Source organism: Antechinus flavipes, chromosome 6, assembly GCF_016432865.1.
Source record: "Antechinus flavipes isolate AdamAnt ecotype Samford, QLD, Australia chromosome 6, AdamAnt_v2, whole genome shotgun sequence".
Classification (NCBI taxonomy): Eukaryota; Metazoa; Chordata; class Mammalia; order Dasyuromorphia; family Dasyuridae; genus Antechinus; species Antechinus flavipes.
In genome coordinates, this window is record NC_067403.1 from 240,693,915 (window position 1) to 240,710,229 (window position 16,315).

The 16,315-nt window shown below is 47.3% G+C and overlaps 1 protein-coding gene across 7 annotated transcripts in view; it reads right to left on the minus strand.

Moving 5' to 3' along the window:
- Window positions 1–16,315, minus strand: part of AMBRA1 (autophagy and beclin 1 regulator 1) — a 175,419-nt gene that overhangs the window by 128,421 nt on the left and 30,683 nt on the right. For 4 of the 7 annotated variants that reach the window (XM_051964139.1, XM_051964138.1, XM_051964135.1 and 1 more), the window contains exons 2-7: window positions 8,149–8,390; window positions 7,765–7,823; window positions 6,252–6,435; window positions 4,893–5,065; window positions 3,744–3,810; window positions 1,852–3,338 (exon numbers count right to left, since the gene is read on the minus strand). In XM_051964139.1, coding sequence (XP_051820099.1) covers window positions 1,852–3,338; window positions 3,744–3,810; window positions 4,893–5,065; window positions 6,252–6,435; window positions 7,765–7,823; window positions 8,149–8,283 — 2,105 coding nt within the window. In that variant the 5' untranslated portion in view covers window positions 8,284–8,390. The remainder of the gene's footprint in view (window positions 1–1,851; window positions 3,339–3,743; window positions 3,811–4,892; window positions 5,066–6,251; window positions 6,436–7,764; window positions 7,824–8,148; window positions 8,391–16,315) is intronic. The other 3 variants (XM_051964142.1, XM_051964141.1, XM_051964140.1) reach the window with 1 other exon arrangement.

A 16,315-nucleotide genomic window follows, 5' to 3' on the forward strand; every position in this document is an offset into this window, starting at 1 on the left:
AAGATTTGCTTTAAAAGAGAGCTGACAAAGCAGAGGTTGGAGTTTCATATGAAAAGTTTTACACAAATTTATGAAAATGCTATTTCTAAAGAAAAAAACAACCCGTGTGTTTGTTAGGTTACTGCCAAACCAAGCAAGAGGCTGACCTCGGGTCTCACATCCCAAAGCGGAAATCCCAGACAGAAAAGCTTCCAGCCAGAGCTGGGGGCAAGTCTGGCACCTGCCAAACAACAACTGGGCACTCGCCTCATTCAGACCTGGCCGGGGAGTGGTTATCCAACCCTGCCGTGGCCATGATGGCCATTCAGAGTGCCTTGGCTTCCCCTTCCTCCTCCCCGACAGGACTTCCGAGCCAGCCCTCAGGCCAAACACGAACTCCTCTCCGTACAGTCTGCTCATTTTTTACTTCGTTCAGGCAGTTCTGCCAGAAGGGGTCACTTCTCTCTCCTATCAACTCCCCTGTCTTGTCATTTATCAGGGCTTTCTTCCAGTACTACCTCTTCCAGGAAGCTCTCCAAGGGTGCAGCGATCTTCCACCAAAACTCTATTGCATCAGACACCGACGCTTTACGGTGCTTTGTCCTAACGGTTTTGAGCTGTAAATCTCAAACCCCGACCAGGCCAGACGCTCCTTGCGGACGGGCACAGAGCGGGTGTTTTTGACCTTCCAGGGCAGAGGGGAGCACGGGAGGCCCTCCACACTTGCCGGCTGACCAAAGCAGCCTTCAGAGAGGACTCCTCGAGTGCTCCCCCTGACAGCTATCTACCACAGGTAAATCTCACAGATTTCAGCCAACACAGTGCAGAGGAGGCGCCATCTGGGCCCAGCAGACACAGGCTGAGAGACCTACAATTACCTGGGAAGTCGGAAAAATGCCTGACAAATGAAGGTGCGGGACATGCAGGTGCGGGAGGAGGCAGCTCCACCCACCTTTGCTGTCACTGCTCTTGTAGGAACACTTCTGCCCACTTTAGGCCCCCACTAACCCTGTGTCTGCCCCTAATGGAGAATAAGGTGAAAAGTCTCAGTCTGAGGTGGAAGAGCCCTGGTTTGGACAAGAAAAAGGAAGGCACTGTGGAAAGCTACCTCTGCCAAGAGGGAGGAGTTCCCATCACAGACTCCAGCACACTCTAACCCTGTGACTGGGGATGGGGTCCTGAAGCCCGTGGCCTTCTCTATGAACTGAAGGGACCGGACAAGGCTGAGGGTCAGACGCTAATGACGAGTGGGGAAGGCGGCTCAACGGGCCACCTAGAAGCCAGGTTTCGGAGCACGGGGGAGCGCTAGGTCTGAGCCATAACCTTCTCCACAGCGCTGCTCCTGGGAAACCCGAGGGCCTTCTCTACCTGCGGGAAGCCACCGCGTACCCCAACGTAGGGTAGGAAAGCCCTCCTGACTCAACCAAGCACCCTCCTTCAAGAGGAACTGCTTCCTTCTCCTCAGAAACTGTGCACTCCTTCCTTTCAGCTCGGGAGCCCGCAGGGGCCGGCCACGTCCTGGGGCTTCTCCCGAGAGCACAGAATGAGGATTCCGATTTGCCCAAGAGAAAACTAGTCCTAGGCTAGGAAAAGGCCAGAAGGAGAAGAGATTCCCAGGGAAAAGTGAGTCAAACCACCGGGACCCATTTGACCTCGGGAAGGAGAGGAAGGTCAGAGGCCTCGGAGAATGCCCAGGGCCCCGGAGCCCCGAGAAGCGGTGCCTGACTAGCCGGGCCACCTCAGGGAAGCCACCGAACTCCTCCTGGCCAGGACCCGGTTCGCCAGGCCCGGGAGATGGTCCTAGAGGCCAAGGAGCGGTGCCTACGGCGGGCCAGCGAGGGGGCCGGGGTGGGAGGGTCACGGCTCTCTTACCTCCTGAGGGAGTCTTCCTCAGAGCTTTCCTCAGGCATTTCCTGGTTTAAGGCCTCCTGTGATACATTCCCGGGTCGGCTGGCAGCGGCCTGGCTGTAAACGCGTTCCCAGTGGCCCGTCTCCTGGTTGAAGGCCACTCCCACAGTTCTCTCGTCCTGGGCACTGGTGGAAGGGCTCAGCTCCAGCCTGCTGGAGCCAGGGGCTCGCCCGCCCTCCGTGCCGTCGGCAGGGGGCAGCTGGCCGCCCCCCGCGGGCAGGCCCTCCAAGGCGCCGGGGACCTGCCAGGAGGAACTACTCTCACCAGGCGAGTAGTTCGGTGCGGTTCTTTCCCAGCGCAGGGTGTCATTGTTGAAGGTCAGGAGGTTGTGACAGGCACGGCAGCGGTTCAGGTGGCCCCGGGAGAGGTTGGAATTGTTCTCACTGCTGTGCGGGGTGGGCTGGTGGGAAGGGCCCGGCCTCTCCGGCTCAATGTTATTGTTGAGCATCTCCTGGGCCTGCTGGGCGGGAGTGGGGTCTCCCCCCAGGCCCGGGTCCAGCTCCTGGAGCCGGTCGTACTCCAAGAAGAAGCGCCTCAGGTCGCACTGCAGCTCGTTCCGAATGCTGCCCGAGTTGTTATTCTGGCCCGAGCCGCTGCCCGCGTCTGCCTCGGCTGCCAGCCCCGAGACCGAGAAGCCCCTTCCCTCAGTGGCGGAGGTGTATACCGACGCCTGGGAGCCGCCTTCCTGCTGCCTCAGCACCGACAGCAAGCTCACCGACGAGGCGCTGGTCCTCGGCGGGGGCAGAGCGTCCGCCTCGGAGCGCGAGTCCATACTTAGCACCGTTCGGGTCCAGTCAGCGCCTCCGAGCCCAGAGGCGATTTCCCTCCCGGCCTGGTGGTACCTGGAAGGGTGGCTGGAGAGAGGGCCGCCCAGAGAGCGGCGAGTGGGCCCCAGGCTGAGGTTCCGGAGTGTGTTACCCGCAGTGCCGCTCTGCACTGTGCTGAAGGCAGACGGGCGGTTCAGGAGGCCCTGGTCCTGCTGCGCTGACGAAGCCTGCTCCGGGGCATGGTAGGGCTCGGTCTGCACGGGAGAAAAGGAAGCGGTAGTAGCCCCAGTGGAAGCAGAGGGGGCACTGTCCTGGCGTGGGAAGAGGGAAGAAGGAAGTCGCTCCCGAGAGCAGCGGCTGCAAAGGCACAGCATCCCCAGGGGCTGGCAGCACTCGGCTGGGGGGGAGCTGACGCGCTCTCGGAGCCGGGGGTAAGCGGACGTCCTGGAGCTCTCCGTGCTGGGCGGAGGGGGAGGCGGTGGAGGAGGCGGGGGTGAGGGGGTGGCAGAATCTTGGACTGTGCCGTGCTCTCCCACCTGGATGCCAGAGGAGCGGGAGGACAGCATGTGCAAGAAGTTGTGCAGAAGAGGCGTCCGACGGACGGGCTGGGACTGCAGGAGAGCGCGCTGGCGGAAGTGAGACAGCTCCGCGCCGTCCACGGGGATCTCGGGCTCATCATCGCTCTGGAACAAACCCCGTGGGGGAGAAGCGGGAGACAGGGGTGGGCGGGACTTAGTATCTCAGGCCAAGAGGAAAATCCCTCCACCACAAAGCAAACCGAGCCCCCCTCCTTCCTGGAGCGCAACACTCGCTGGGACACAGAATTAAGGCACATCCTTTCAGGGAGGAACTAAACCTAAATGGCTAAAGCGGGAAGCCCAGTCTCCATTTCCAACCATGGCAGCCCGCCCAGGTCGCAGCACCATGCGAAAGCAGAGCCGGGGCCCTGGCTCTCGGGACAGCTGCGGCTCTACCTTGGGACCCACAGCCTGTGGCTGACTCTGGGACTGTCCCGCAGGCCTAAGCGACCTGGGGTAACCCAAAGTTTAGGGGATTTAGGAGCTCTGGGGAATCACTAATTCAGTTACCTGTTGATTGGAGGGGTTAACAATTGCTGTGAGTAAGTAGTGTCCGAGGGGATCAAACCTCACCAACCTAAAACAAGAGAGAGAGAGACAAAGATGTAGATGAGAGAGAGATAACGAGAGAGAGAAGAGGAGGAAGGGAGGTGGGGGGAAAGAAAAGGATAAGAATAAAAAGAAGGGGGGTGAAAGAGAAAAAGAAAGTGACAGATAGGGAGAGGCAGAGAGATGGCATTAATTTAAAACCTGGGAAATAACTATTTTATATCAATCCCTATTAAATACTTCAGAGATGAAATTCTAGTTATTTTTTAGCTAAAGACATGCCCAAACCTTTGCACCAATTCTGTCCTTCTTGCTAGCTCCCACTTGCCTCAGAAATAAGGGTCACATCTCCGAAGTAGGAACAACAGCTTTTGGTACAGAGACTCATCTCTGGGAGAAGCAGCAGTCCTCCCTCATGGGGCACAGTCTAGCCATAGGAGGGCCCATCCTGGCTATAAAGCAGGCGTACTCTCCTCTGCCTACCCAGGAGGATCAGTCTACCTCACAGTGCTGCCTGCTGAAGTGTGAATCCTAATGGTTTTTTAATAGCTCCCATAACAAGTCCTAATAACTTGGACCAGAAAGCAAGTCTGTGTCCAACAGAAACACCAGAAGACTTAGAGACAAAATTTCTCTACTTTTAATCCAGGTTCAAGTTAGAAACATGTCTTAAGTCTGGAGCAAAAAGGAAAATACATCCCCTTTGGGAGCTTTTGTTTTATGCCGGGCCACTCCAAAATTCCCGCCCTGCCAAGATCTGATATAAGCCAACAGACAGGAAAAAAAAAGGAATTCCTCACTCCATAGTTTAGGTGTCCAGAATGACTGATTTTACCCTTAAACCTACTCCACTGGTACATGGGATAACCATCCCAAGGGCCCCAATGATACAAAAAACACACGCAGGATGGGACTCTGCAGCGAGGCCGGCAGGAGGTGGGATGCCACCCTCACAGCCAAGCTGTACTGATGCACATGCTGAGAACCTGACTTCTCGGTCAGTGGGAGCAGTTGTGAGAACCCTAGCAGACCCTGGAAAGTAGGGAGGGTGATGACACGAGATCTCCCGCTTCCTTCTAGGCCTGTGCTCTAATGAAACAAGCTACTCACCGAACCCTCTCCATCTCGCTGGCCGTCTTCACCACCGCAAAAGGCTCCCGCCGGCTCCAGTCCCAGAAGTGGATCTCGTGGGCTGTGGCAATCAGCAGGAGCTGGGCCGTGGGGTGGAAAGCCAGCGAGGCGATAGCATTGTTGCTGTCTGTGAACCAGCTTTCACTGCCACCCTATGGATGAACCATTCTCAAATCATTATCTGGTTAGTCAATAAGCGCATGGCAAACAGGGAAACACTAATTTAAAAGGACTCCATTTAACATAATTTATCTTTCTGAAATGGGACTCCATAAAACAGACAAACGTTCCCATATCTGACTCCACTGTAGTTAACAGGAAGGACAACCCCCAATTCTCCAGCGAGCCCTGGTCAAGACCTGCGATCATGTGAAACCTCTCCTGCCTCAGACCTGGCAGAATGTGGAGCACACCAGTCACCAGCACCAGTTAAGAGAAACAAGGTTCTTTTTCCAGTGCAAGGGGACATCTTCCAAATGCTCCCCATGAAACAGGCCAAAGGATATTCAACAAACCCCAGCGTGCCCCACGGAATCCTGAGGGGCTTTGGGACTGCAGAGAGAGACAAGGTTAGGAACCAGACTGCCCGGCTGCCCCTCCAAGGATGGAGAGAGAAAAGGGAGGCCTCTTATGAATCCAGCAGTCCCGAAGCATGAGCGAAGACTAAACAAGATGGGAAAAATCAACAGTGGTGAAGCCAAAGGAGGAGTCCTTTTACTGCAGCTGAGCTGAGAGACTGCCCTTACTCACATTAGATAAGGAAATGACACCAGCAATCCTGCTATTAGACTTATAGTCAAAAGAAATTATTATGGGAAAGAAAATGTAATATTCGAAGTAGCACAATCTGTAAAAGCAAAAGCCTAAAAACAAAACTTTCACCTGGTGATTAGGGAATGACCCATGGGAAGAATCTGAAGATTTCCATGAAGAAATGCCAGTGTAGAGAGCAGACCCAGGACAAAAGCCCTGACCCCTGAGAACAATGAATGGACACCAAACTGGGATCCAACACCATGGACAACGCCAATCCTGCCTGGTCCAGGCGCCAGTTTAGGGACGCTTCCCTTTCAAGGAAGGCTATGGTACATAAGGTGCAACGGCACACACTGCCAACTCCCACTTTTGGGTTGCCTTGTTCAACTCCTGAGATGCCCATTTTTATTTCAGTTTGTCTGTGCATGTTGGTTGCTATGTTGAAAAATAAACTGTGGATTTTGAAAAAGGATGACCCAGAGCCTGAAAGTAAAAGGGTTTGCTTCTTCCCCTTCAACCAATGGCAGGAAGTCCCCAGCAAGCAGCTTATTCAAGGTCAGAGCAGCCAAAGGAAGTACTCACATGTAAATCCCAAATCCTAACCTCCCCATCGAGGCAGCCCGAAGCAATGAGGCCTGGGATGGTGGGGTGAAAAGTCACACACCACGGCGTACGCCGATGCCCAACCAGAGAATGCACACACTTGCCGGTCTTCACCTCCGTGATGTAGATGTTGTGGTTCACATGGGTGGAAGCCATGAGAGTCCTACAAGAGAGAAGGAATGAGGGGCTCAGCAAGAAAGGAAGCAGAGAAGCACTCCTCTGGTTCTGGCTGACCACCCTTGATGCCTTCTTGGCACCCACCCTGCATGAGAGGAAGGATGCAGAAGACAGTAAGCTTTGGGCTCCAGCTACCTCCCTTTCTCATCGGTTCTTTGAACGTGCTATTCCCGCCTCGGCTGTCCCAGGACCTTTCTAAAGCACAGATCAGACCATGTCACTCCCCCATTCAGTAAATTCCCCTGGTTCCCTACCACCTCCAAGATAAAACATAAATCCTGTTTGGCCTTTCAAGCCCTCCTTCACCTGGCCCCTACCTAGCTCTCCAGTCTTCTTCCCTGCCCTCCATGCCCTTTGCAATCCAATGACCCCGACCTCCTGGCTCTTTCCCAAACGTGACACTCCATTTCCCAACTCTCTCCCTCCTCGTCTCGGCCTCCTAGCTGCCTTTCCCCTGTGATTATCTTCAACTTATCCGGTCTCCGTCTGGTTTCTACGCCATTTGCAAGCCGTCTCATTAGATGGGAGCTCCCTGAAAGGGCTTCCCCCTGATGCCCAGCACAGCAAGTGGCAAGTAAAGGCCTGAGCGGGCCTGTGACCCCTGATCCAGATCTGACGGTGTACTTGGAGGCTCCCACATATCCCACTGCATCATCCTTACTAACAATAACTTATATTTATAGAGAGCCTACTATGCGCCAGGTACAGGTTTAGAAACCTTACAAGGGTGTACTCTATGCCAGGAATAAACTTCTGCCTCATTTGTCAGCTCAGATGCCACTGCCAAACCTCTTCCTCTTTCCCCCAGGCCAATGAAATCTTCACTCTCAGAGATCAGTTATTTACTACCTAGATTTTGGTTTTATTCCTCTGTGAACCTGTTCTAGGTCCAGCCCAGGAAAATAAATACATCTTGAGAACTGCGATCATTTAATTTCTGTCTCTGTATTCCCAGAGTCTGGCATAAGGTCTGGTACACAGCAGATACTTAGTAAATGCTTGCTGAAATGAGATGAATTTTTAAATGCATTTTGGCTGGTTTATCTGCTCCCCAATACCACATTTGCAGGTAAGGGTCTCTTTCTGGTCACCAGGAGCTCTCATCTATCTGTTACTAAGACATGTCATAGAACCCTGTGCTAATTTCTTTCCTTTTTGGCCACAGAGGCCCAAGGGACTTATCCATGCAGTGCTTCCAAGAGTCTTGAGGGACTGGTCTGTATGTTACAGGAGAAGAAAAGGGCAGGACTGGGAGGCAGGAGGCAGGCAAGGCTGAGGCTAAGAAAAGTTAAGGATTTTGATGGGAGCAGAGTACCTGTCTGGGCTGAAGGCCAATAAAAAGGTGGATCGTGGACTGTCAGGAAGTTCAACTTTCTGGAAGAAAAACAAGAGAAGATAATGATGAGACATTATCCCTGGAACCTTCTAGGAACAATCACTAAGAACTCTGCTTCAAAAGTCCTATCTGCACTCACAATTTAGGCTCAGACCACTAGGAAACAAGGCTCCAGCTGGGGACTGGATGAACTGAGGCCTGGATCACCAGCCGAGCTGGAATGTGGCTCCCTAGGGCAGCCGCCTCTCTCCTGCGAGCTCCTCTGACGAGCTGAGCTCTGTCTGTCTCTACCCTTGCCTGACCAGTGCTGGCTTCTCTCTCTGAACCCTTCACCCCCAGGTCCCAGGACAGAAGGTTTCTTGCCTTTCCTTCCCATTTCATCCACCGAGTTTTATCCTCCACCAACTCCTGTAGAAGCCGCTGAGCCCCCAAGGCTCGCGTGCCCCTTTCTCGACCCCACAGTATCCGGACAGCATTCTTCTCAGGGACAACCTTCATGGCTCTCAGGTACCACTACCAGCCCAGGCACAGAGTGGGGGGGGAACAGGTGTGGAAGCAGCTAAAATGAGGCCATCCAGGTCCTTGGAAGTTATCCTCATGGAAATCTGGAGAAACAAAAATTACATTGAAAGATTATTGCGTGGATAGAAAAGCTTCCCACTAAAAATTCAATTCTGCTTAAATGAGGGATGAAAATGGAGGAAAATTTCTTCCATCTTGGTGTTTTGAATATTTTGATCCTAAAATAAGATAACTCCCTCAACTTATTCTAGATCAATTCATTATTAATTCACCATTCCGCTTGCTATAGAATCTAGGCCCCAATAATGAGTTTTGGCCCCAACAACAAAAAATAAACAAACATAAAATTAGCATTTTGTCAAACAAAAATGGTTTAAGAATTTTTAATTTTATTCTGAACTTAAACCCCAAAAGAACATTCCCACAAAGTAGGTTGTGGATAGTCTGGTTTTCCTTTTAAGCACAGTAGTAACGTCATGTGTAACTTTTAAAGGTGTTGTATTTGTGTTTTTTTCTGGTCTTTCCTCTGTTCTCCTCTTTACACTTTCAAATGTATCAATGTCCATCTTTCTCCTTCTTTTAATCTGACAGCACTATGACTATGCTTCTTACCCTCCCCCCAAAAAAGAAGGAAAAACAAAATCAAAGGAGAACTTTCTGCTATTCCAGGACCTCCAATCTTGCCCCTGTCATTTTGTCTACACAGGATATTGCCTTTTAAAATACAAATTGAAAAAAATTCTATTAATCACCACATCCCAGGCAAAGGCAATCCATTGAGGAAGAGGAGTTGCCCTTGGACCATGAAGTATTAGATTCAAATCTTGTCCCTGGCACATACACAAAGCCTGGATCCTCTCAGGTCCCTAAGAAACTTGCCAAGACTTGAAGTTGCTCAGAAGTTTGACTTTGTACTGGGAGAATAAGTTTCCTTCCCTGGAAGTTCCTGACACACAAATGATCAATAACATTTATTAAATCCCCTGGATGTGCGGCAAGGTCTGGGACTACAGATAGATTGAATAAAACAATCTGTTGGCAAGTATAATATATTGTTTGGGTTTTTTTTTTTTTTTTGGCAAGTATAATATAGAAGACAACAAAAGTATGTGTAGATCTCTACAGAAAAGATAAAAGGTAAATAAATACAAATAAATCCTAACAGATTAAATACAAGGTCATCTGGGAGGGTGGGCATTAGCAGTTGGGAGAATCAGGAAGGGAATCAAAGAGAAAGTGGAGCTTCAGCTGCATCTTGAAGGCAGAGTAGCATGATTCTCTGAGGGAATACAAGCCCAAAGCATGAGAAAGAGAGAGAGAGAGAGACAGAGATCTCTGTCTCTCTGTCTCTGTCTCTCTCTCTTTCTCAAGCATCAAGGCTTGAAAAGACCGATTTATAGGATCCCAAAGCACAAATGAGCTGATGAAAGGCGCTGTGGTCAGAAAATCAATGTGATAAAAGAGTGTGTAGAAATCTGAAAAACATACTCCTCCCTACCCTTATGTGCCAGACACTAACAATATAACAATGAAAAGGAATGGAGGCTCTTTCCCTCAAGTAGTTTACTGTCTCCTAAGGGGATATAATAAGCACAGATAAGTATAATACAAAGTAGAATGTAATAGAGGCAAAGGAGAGATCCAGACAAAGTCTGGGGGAATTAGGAAAGGATTCATGACCCCCAAAACAGGAGGGAAAAAACCCATATTGCCAACAATATTCACAGTGGAATTTTCTGATGTAGCAAATAACTGGAAATTAAGGTGGTGCATATTAAAATGTCAGAATGACCTAACAAAATTTGTTATATAAATGTAATGGACTATTGTGCCATAAGAAATAATGAAAAGGACCACTTCTGAGAAATCTAAGAAGAACATGCATAAAATTATGTAAGATAAAATAAGCAGATCCAAAAGAAAAAAATGTATACAACAATACCACAATAGCATAAAGAAAAACAACTCTGAAAGATAAGTACTCTGACAAACACAATGACTCGAGGATTAAGGATGAAAGAAAGAAAAAAGTTTCCCTGCTTTTAACAGAAAGGAGGTAATGTGGGCTGCTGTGGGACCCCCTCACTTTAGGCCTTCTAGGAAGGCCACATAACAACTTTTTGGGTAAAGTGAAGAGAGGATGCTTTGTCACGCATGAATTGATCTTTCCAGTTTTGCCAGTCTGTGGTCCTGAGACAGGAGGGCATACAATAAAGCTTTCCAAGGAACACATCCACATTTTATTGTGAGATGATCAAATAGTACAGACAATAAAGAAGGAGCCATCACAGAGGTTGGAGGAAAACCAGGAAAGTGCTTTCTCCATTATATGACACTAGAAAGGTAAAGTGAATGGGAAAACCATAACATTTCCTCCCTTTACAACCTCTTAAATCTCAACTAAGAAGATAGCTCAAGAGGACAAAATAAGCAAAATCACTAATCAAAATGTCAACTAAGTTACTCCTACTCCTGCACTTGATTCTAAAAACTTTCAGTTTGGTCTAAAATCCATCAAAATAAACCCAAGGAATGACTTCTCCTCTTACTGTCAATGTATTCTTGTAGGTCTGTGTTTCTCTGTAACTGTCACTAAGAGGAATATGTCAGGAAAGAACTTACAATCGTAGGGATTGCTGTGTAGGATTGCAGGTGAGTGAGATAAGGTGAGATCTTTCAAGACAGTTATGAAAATCGAGTAAGGCTTCATCTATTTCAAAGTTTGACAAGGCCTGAAGGAATTTAAGCATTGAGTCAAGGGCATATTTAAAGTATCTCCTCCCTGTTATCCCCCTAAGGGCATACTTAAGTCCCCTTCTTGTTATCCTCCCTATTTCAGTCAAATATGGGCAACTATGTACTTATTGGTCAAGTTCAGTTTCTTGGATAGTTCCCATGTTTATAATGTAAGATCCTCAGCCAATAAGGATGAAGGTCAGTGGTGGGAGGGGGAATTTGCATTAGGAATTAAATGCATTGACCCTGCCCCCAATGAGCTTCCTCCCTTCCATTGTCTGCTCGAAGGGTGGGAAGCCTGATTCTCATGAGAAGGTATAATAAACTTTGCTTTGCTTCTAGAGATCTATTAAATGATTTCTGACCCACACAGTTTTGGGGGCTCATCCAGGATCACACTACTTATGGTGAGTAGGTAAACCCCTGGGGTGCTGGTGGGATGGTGCCCTGTCCTGATTTAGGCAGCCTGCCAGCATCCAGGGCTTCTCCTTACTCCCCAAGGTAAAGTGGGCATGGAGTGGAGAAACTCAGAGCAAAGCAAAGCGAGAAAAATTCTGCAGTAAAAATCCCAACCGGTCGGTGGACAGATCAGTGAAGCAATTTGCTGCGCAACAACCCAGAGGTAAGCCCCCTGTGAGACCCTTGAGTCTTAAACTCTGGAAGGGTCTCTGGACAGGACGCTGTGAGGCCTGGAGTCTTAAACTCTGGGTCTCTGGACAGGATAAGATAAGCCCCCTGTGAGGCCCTTGAGTCATAAACTCTAGAAGGGTCTCTGGACAGGACCCTGTGAGGCCTGCAGTCTTAAACTCTGCGTCTCTGGATAGGATAGGCTTGGCTAGACCTTCTAGGGTGACTGGAGTCAATTGGCAACAATTGGCGTGTTTGGGTGTTTTGGAATTTAGATTCCTGCCAAATTCAATGGGTGTGGCCCAGTCCCAGCCAGAACCTCGCGGAGAGAAATGAGAAAAATGATCAGAAAATACCGGTAGATAGTCCCTTGGGAGATAAATTAAGTAATTGGAACAAACTGCCAAAATATATCAAGAAAAAGAAAAAGATTATAAGGAATTGTTGTTTTGTCTGGGATGACAAAGATATTGGAGAAGGCACTATTGAAGACCGGGTGTGCCAAAGACTGAATTTGTACCTGAAAGAGAAGGAAAGGATTTAATTCCATCAGCCCCTCCAAGCGCCCTCAGGGCCGAGAGGAGAACTTATGCTATTTTGAATTCTCTCTTCTCACTAGAGGAGAGGGGACTAATTAGAGGTGCAGCTATGAAGGAGTGGGACAGGAGAAACCCTCCAGCTGCAGGAGTAGTTTCAGCTGGCCAGAAATACCTTTAGCAGATCCCAATTGGGAGCATAATCACCCATACTTCATTGGTGAAGTATGTGGAGTTGAGAGAGTGAAGATGGTGGCTTTTTTCCTTTCCCTCCCATAGGTCCTGATTGCAGCAGAGCCACGTGGGACTAAGGGAAAGAAACTGCTATTTAGTGAAATTCATTATTTCAAATATGATGGCGAAAGTGGTTTTATATTATTGGGAATTTAAAGCCATGTTTGGGATTTTAAGTTAAAATATAGGTTATTAAAACAAAATGCTGGTAGTTTACCTTAGGGGAGGTTGGGGTTGTATCTCCCTACTTAGATGGTGTGTTGTTTTCTAGAGGTATTGGTTAATTTGTAACTGAGTTATGTCTTTAAAAAAAATTGTCATCTCTGTTGGGCATGTATAAGTTTTATGAAATTTGGTTCAGTTATTTACGAACCTTGAAGTTTAAAGTTTAAAAAAATTTTTTTTTCTTCTTTGACTTAAAGATGAGGGACAAGAAAGATTGATTTGCAAAAGCAATTAATAGTTTAAATGGAGCATCTAGTATTGGTTTGAGAGTGTTTAACCTATATCAGAGAAGGTTTAAGCAAATAACCTTTGGAAGGAGAGAAATGGGACAGGAAGAGATGGTGTGAGAGAAAAAGAGAGGAAAACAACTCTCCAGAAATGGGGAGAAAAAGGCACAATTCCCTAGTGAATCTGCCATTTGCCATGGGAAAAGGAGATACATCCCATGAGGTTGGAGCCTGTCTTGAGCTGGCAGTTTGGATCCTGGGGAAATGGCACCCTAAAAAAGTTAACTGTGATAAGTTAGGGATGGGAAGCATGGTGAAGTGGGGAAAAGGTAGCCACATGGAGAAGGACCTTGTCAGGTGATCTAATCCTCCTTCCCCATTAAGTATAGTAGCTGCAACACCTTGCTGGTTCGGATATCAATTGCTTCTACTGTTTAAAGGAACTTTATGGTGTTAATATGGTGTTAATAACTGAATGTTTTATTTTTATTCAAGTCTATAGCTGCTCTAAGAAGTTTGTTGGAACTGTAAGTTATCTGAAAGTGATTTATTTCTACTAAGATCCCATCTGTCTAAAGCAAATTATTTAATGCTTATTTACATGCATGATAGTCTCCTTGTTTAAGGAATTTGATAAAAAATCTAGAGCAGGATTTTAATCTGATCTGATAATTTGATAGGGTTATTTTCAAAAATTATTTTTTTTTAGACTGAAGAGAGTATTAACGTTAAATCTGAAAGATTTAAAAGTTTCTTTTATGTGGAAACGGGATACACAACATGTGATTTAGAATTTTTTTCTTTGAATTTGAGTATTTTAAAGGCAAAATGATCTATTTACTTAGATAAGATAGTTGTATAAGTTGTAAACCCTTTACTGTGATTCTAGAGAACTAGATTTATCTGAAGCCCTTGATTAATAATAATTGTTGTAGAAGATAAAATCCTTTGGGACTGCAGTTAATATTTGCTGGGAGTTTTGAATTCAGGTATAACTGCATAGGTCATAAGGTGGAATGGTTAAAACTTAAGGATAGTTACCTGAAGTAAAACTGCCTTAAATAGATATTTTAATTTGGGACCAGACTTTGGCTGCTGCTATTAATCTTTTAACCTTTTTACTTCCTGTGGCTAGAGTTTCTTTATCTAAAGGTTTACTTCTCCCAAGTACTTGGGGTCACTCCCACCTTGCCTTTAGAGAAAGCTGGGAATTTCAATACACCCAGATTAGGCTAAGGTTTAGACCTAGAAGCTGTGTGTTGATGGAAGGCAGGGCTATCTCTGGAACCCCAATCCTAGACTCCGTCTTACTTATCAAAGATTTATATTGTCGTCAGATGCGTTTTTCATGTTTTGCATGATCATGGCGGGGCTATATGGGAAGAGAACTTTTGACACCCAAACAATTCCCCATTAAATACACAGAGAAAATGAAATGAAGGGGAATTCACTCTAGGTGAAGGGAAGGAGGCCTATAGGATCAGCTGCCCATGTTGCATTGCTGATCTTTTGTTCCTGATCAGTGGCTTTCCTTTCTAAAGTATTAGATTCAATAGCCAAAGGATGACTGAACTGTGAACAAGCAGTAGCTGCTACCTCTCTCTTGGTAGAAGAGAGTAGGAAGTTCACCTTTGGAGGCAGTCTTACAGTAAGTGTCCCACACCAAGTAAGAACTATATTAAATCAGAGGGCTGGGAAATAGCTCACAGATTCCAGAATGTTGATAATCTTAATCCTGCCTCCTGTATCCTGGAACAGAACCACCTCTGCAGAGGAATATTGTTGTTTAGAGTTAATTGATTTTCAAACAAAAGTAAGAGGATTCACAAAAATCCCCAATACCTTGGTTTATAGATGGATCTTCTAGAGTGGTAGATGGGAAATTCTTTTGAGGCAAGGGGAAATAGATTAGCAGATGAGAAGGCCAAGGGAGCTGGAGACCAGGAGATTTCTCATATAATGGCCTTGATACCTGTACTTCCCCCTAGTCTACTCTCTCCCAGTTTTACCCAGAAGGAAAAAGAGAAGGCCTCGACTCTCGGAGCAGTTGGGAACTCGGAAGAACAATGGCTCTTATCCAATGGCAGAGAGGTACTGACCAGATCAGTACCTGCAGGTCCTTCAGTAACTGCACTGGAATGTCCAAAACCTGTGTGATGCTGTGCTAACAAGGTATGTTTCCCTTAGCCTATATATTATAGCCCAACAACTGGTAGACCGCTGTCTCATTTGTCGAAGGACTTAACAAGGCTGCTCAACGCCAGATCCCCAAAGGGGGACAAGCTCTGGGAATCGGACTATTCTAAAGCATCCAGGTGGATTTCACTGAGCTGCCACCAGTGGGTCACCTCAAATACTTGCTGGTCATAGTGGACCATCTGACCTCATGGGTGGAGGCATTCCCCTCAGCCCAAGTAACTGCCTCGACAGTAAGATCTTATTAAAATAAATTATTCCTAGATATGGAATAGTGAAGAGGGTAGACTTGGATCAGGGAACACATTTTTCTGCCCAAGTATTGCAGAATCTGATTGGGGCCTTAGAAATCACTTGGGATCTCCACACCCCTTGGCATTCTCCCTCTTCTGGGAAAGTAGAAAGGATGAATCAAGAAATAAAGCGGCAACTGACTAAATTATCTTTAGAGACCCAACTACTTTGGACTAAATGTCTGTGGTCAGAAGGAGAACCAAGCCATGTAGAGATAGAGGGCTTTCACTTTATGAATTACTGTATGGTCATCCTCTCCAGGCTTGTCCTATGGGAAACTGGGACCCTATCTTAGAGACAAAGGATTTATTTGAAGTCCTAGTCATAGCTAGGACTTCAACAAAAAGGTTAATATAGTTCAGATTCCTCTAGGTTTCCCTGTTCATAGAATTCAGGTTGGAGATTGGCTGTTGAAGCGTTCCTGGAAAGATGAAAAGCTGACTTCATACTGGGACAGACCCTACCAGGTGATACTGATGTCGGACACTGCAATTCGCACCCAGGAAGGAGGCTGGACACACCACACCAGAACAAAAGGGCCTGTGGTGCCACCTTTATCCAAGTGGACAGTTGAAGATGGGGAGACCTCAAATTACATTTGAGGAGGGGACTTCCACTGAATGGGAACACAAATTCTGAATCCAGTGCATTGTAACTGTATGACTTCTATTACATTAATTACTTTGGGAAACCCGCATGGGGCTTTCCCTGAGTTTTGGGTTTGCCTATTTCCTCATGATAGCCATAGAAACCAGACCTTTATCTTCCAGAGATGAGAACCAGTTCCTCCTGCTCATGCAGAATACAGGGAGAACTTTTAACTTATCGAATTGTTGGATCTGTAATGGATCCCAAAAATTGAGCTAATGGCCATGGGTACCTATCCCCTTAAGCCCAGCCTGGATCCTTAGTAACTGATCCCAAATTCATAAT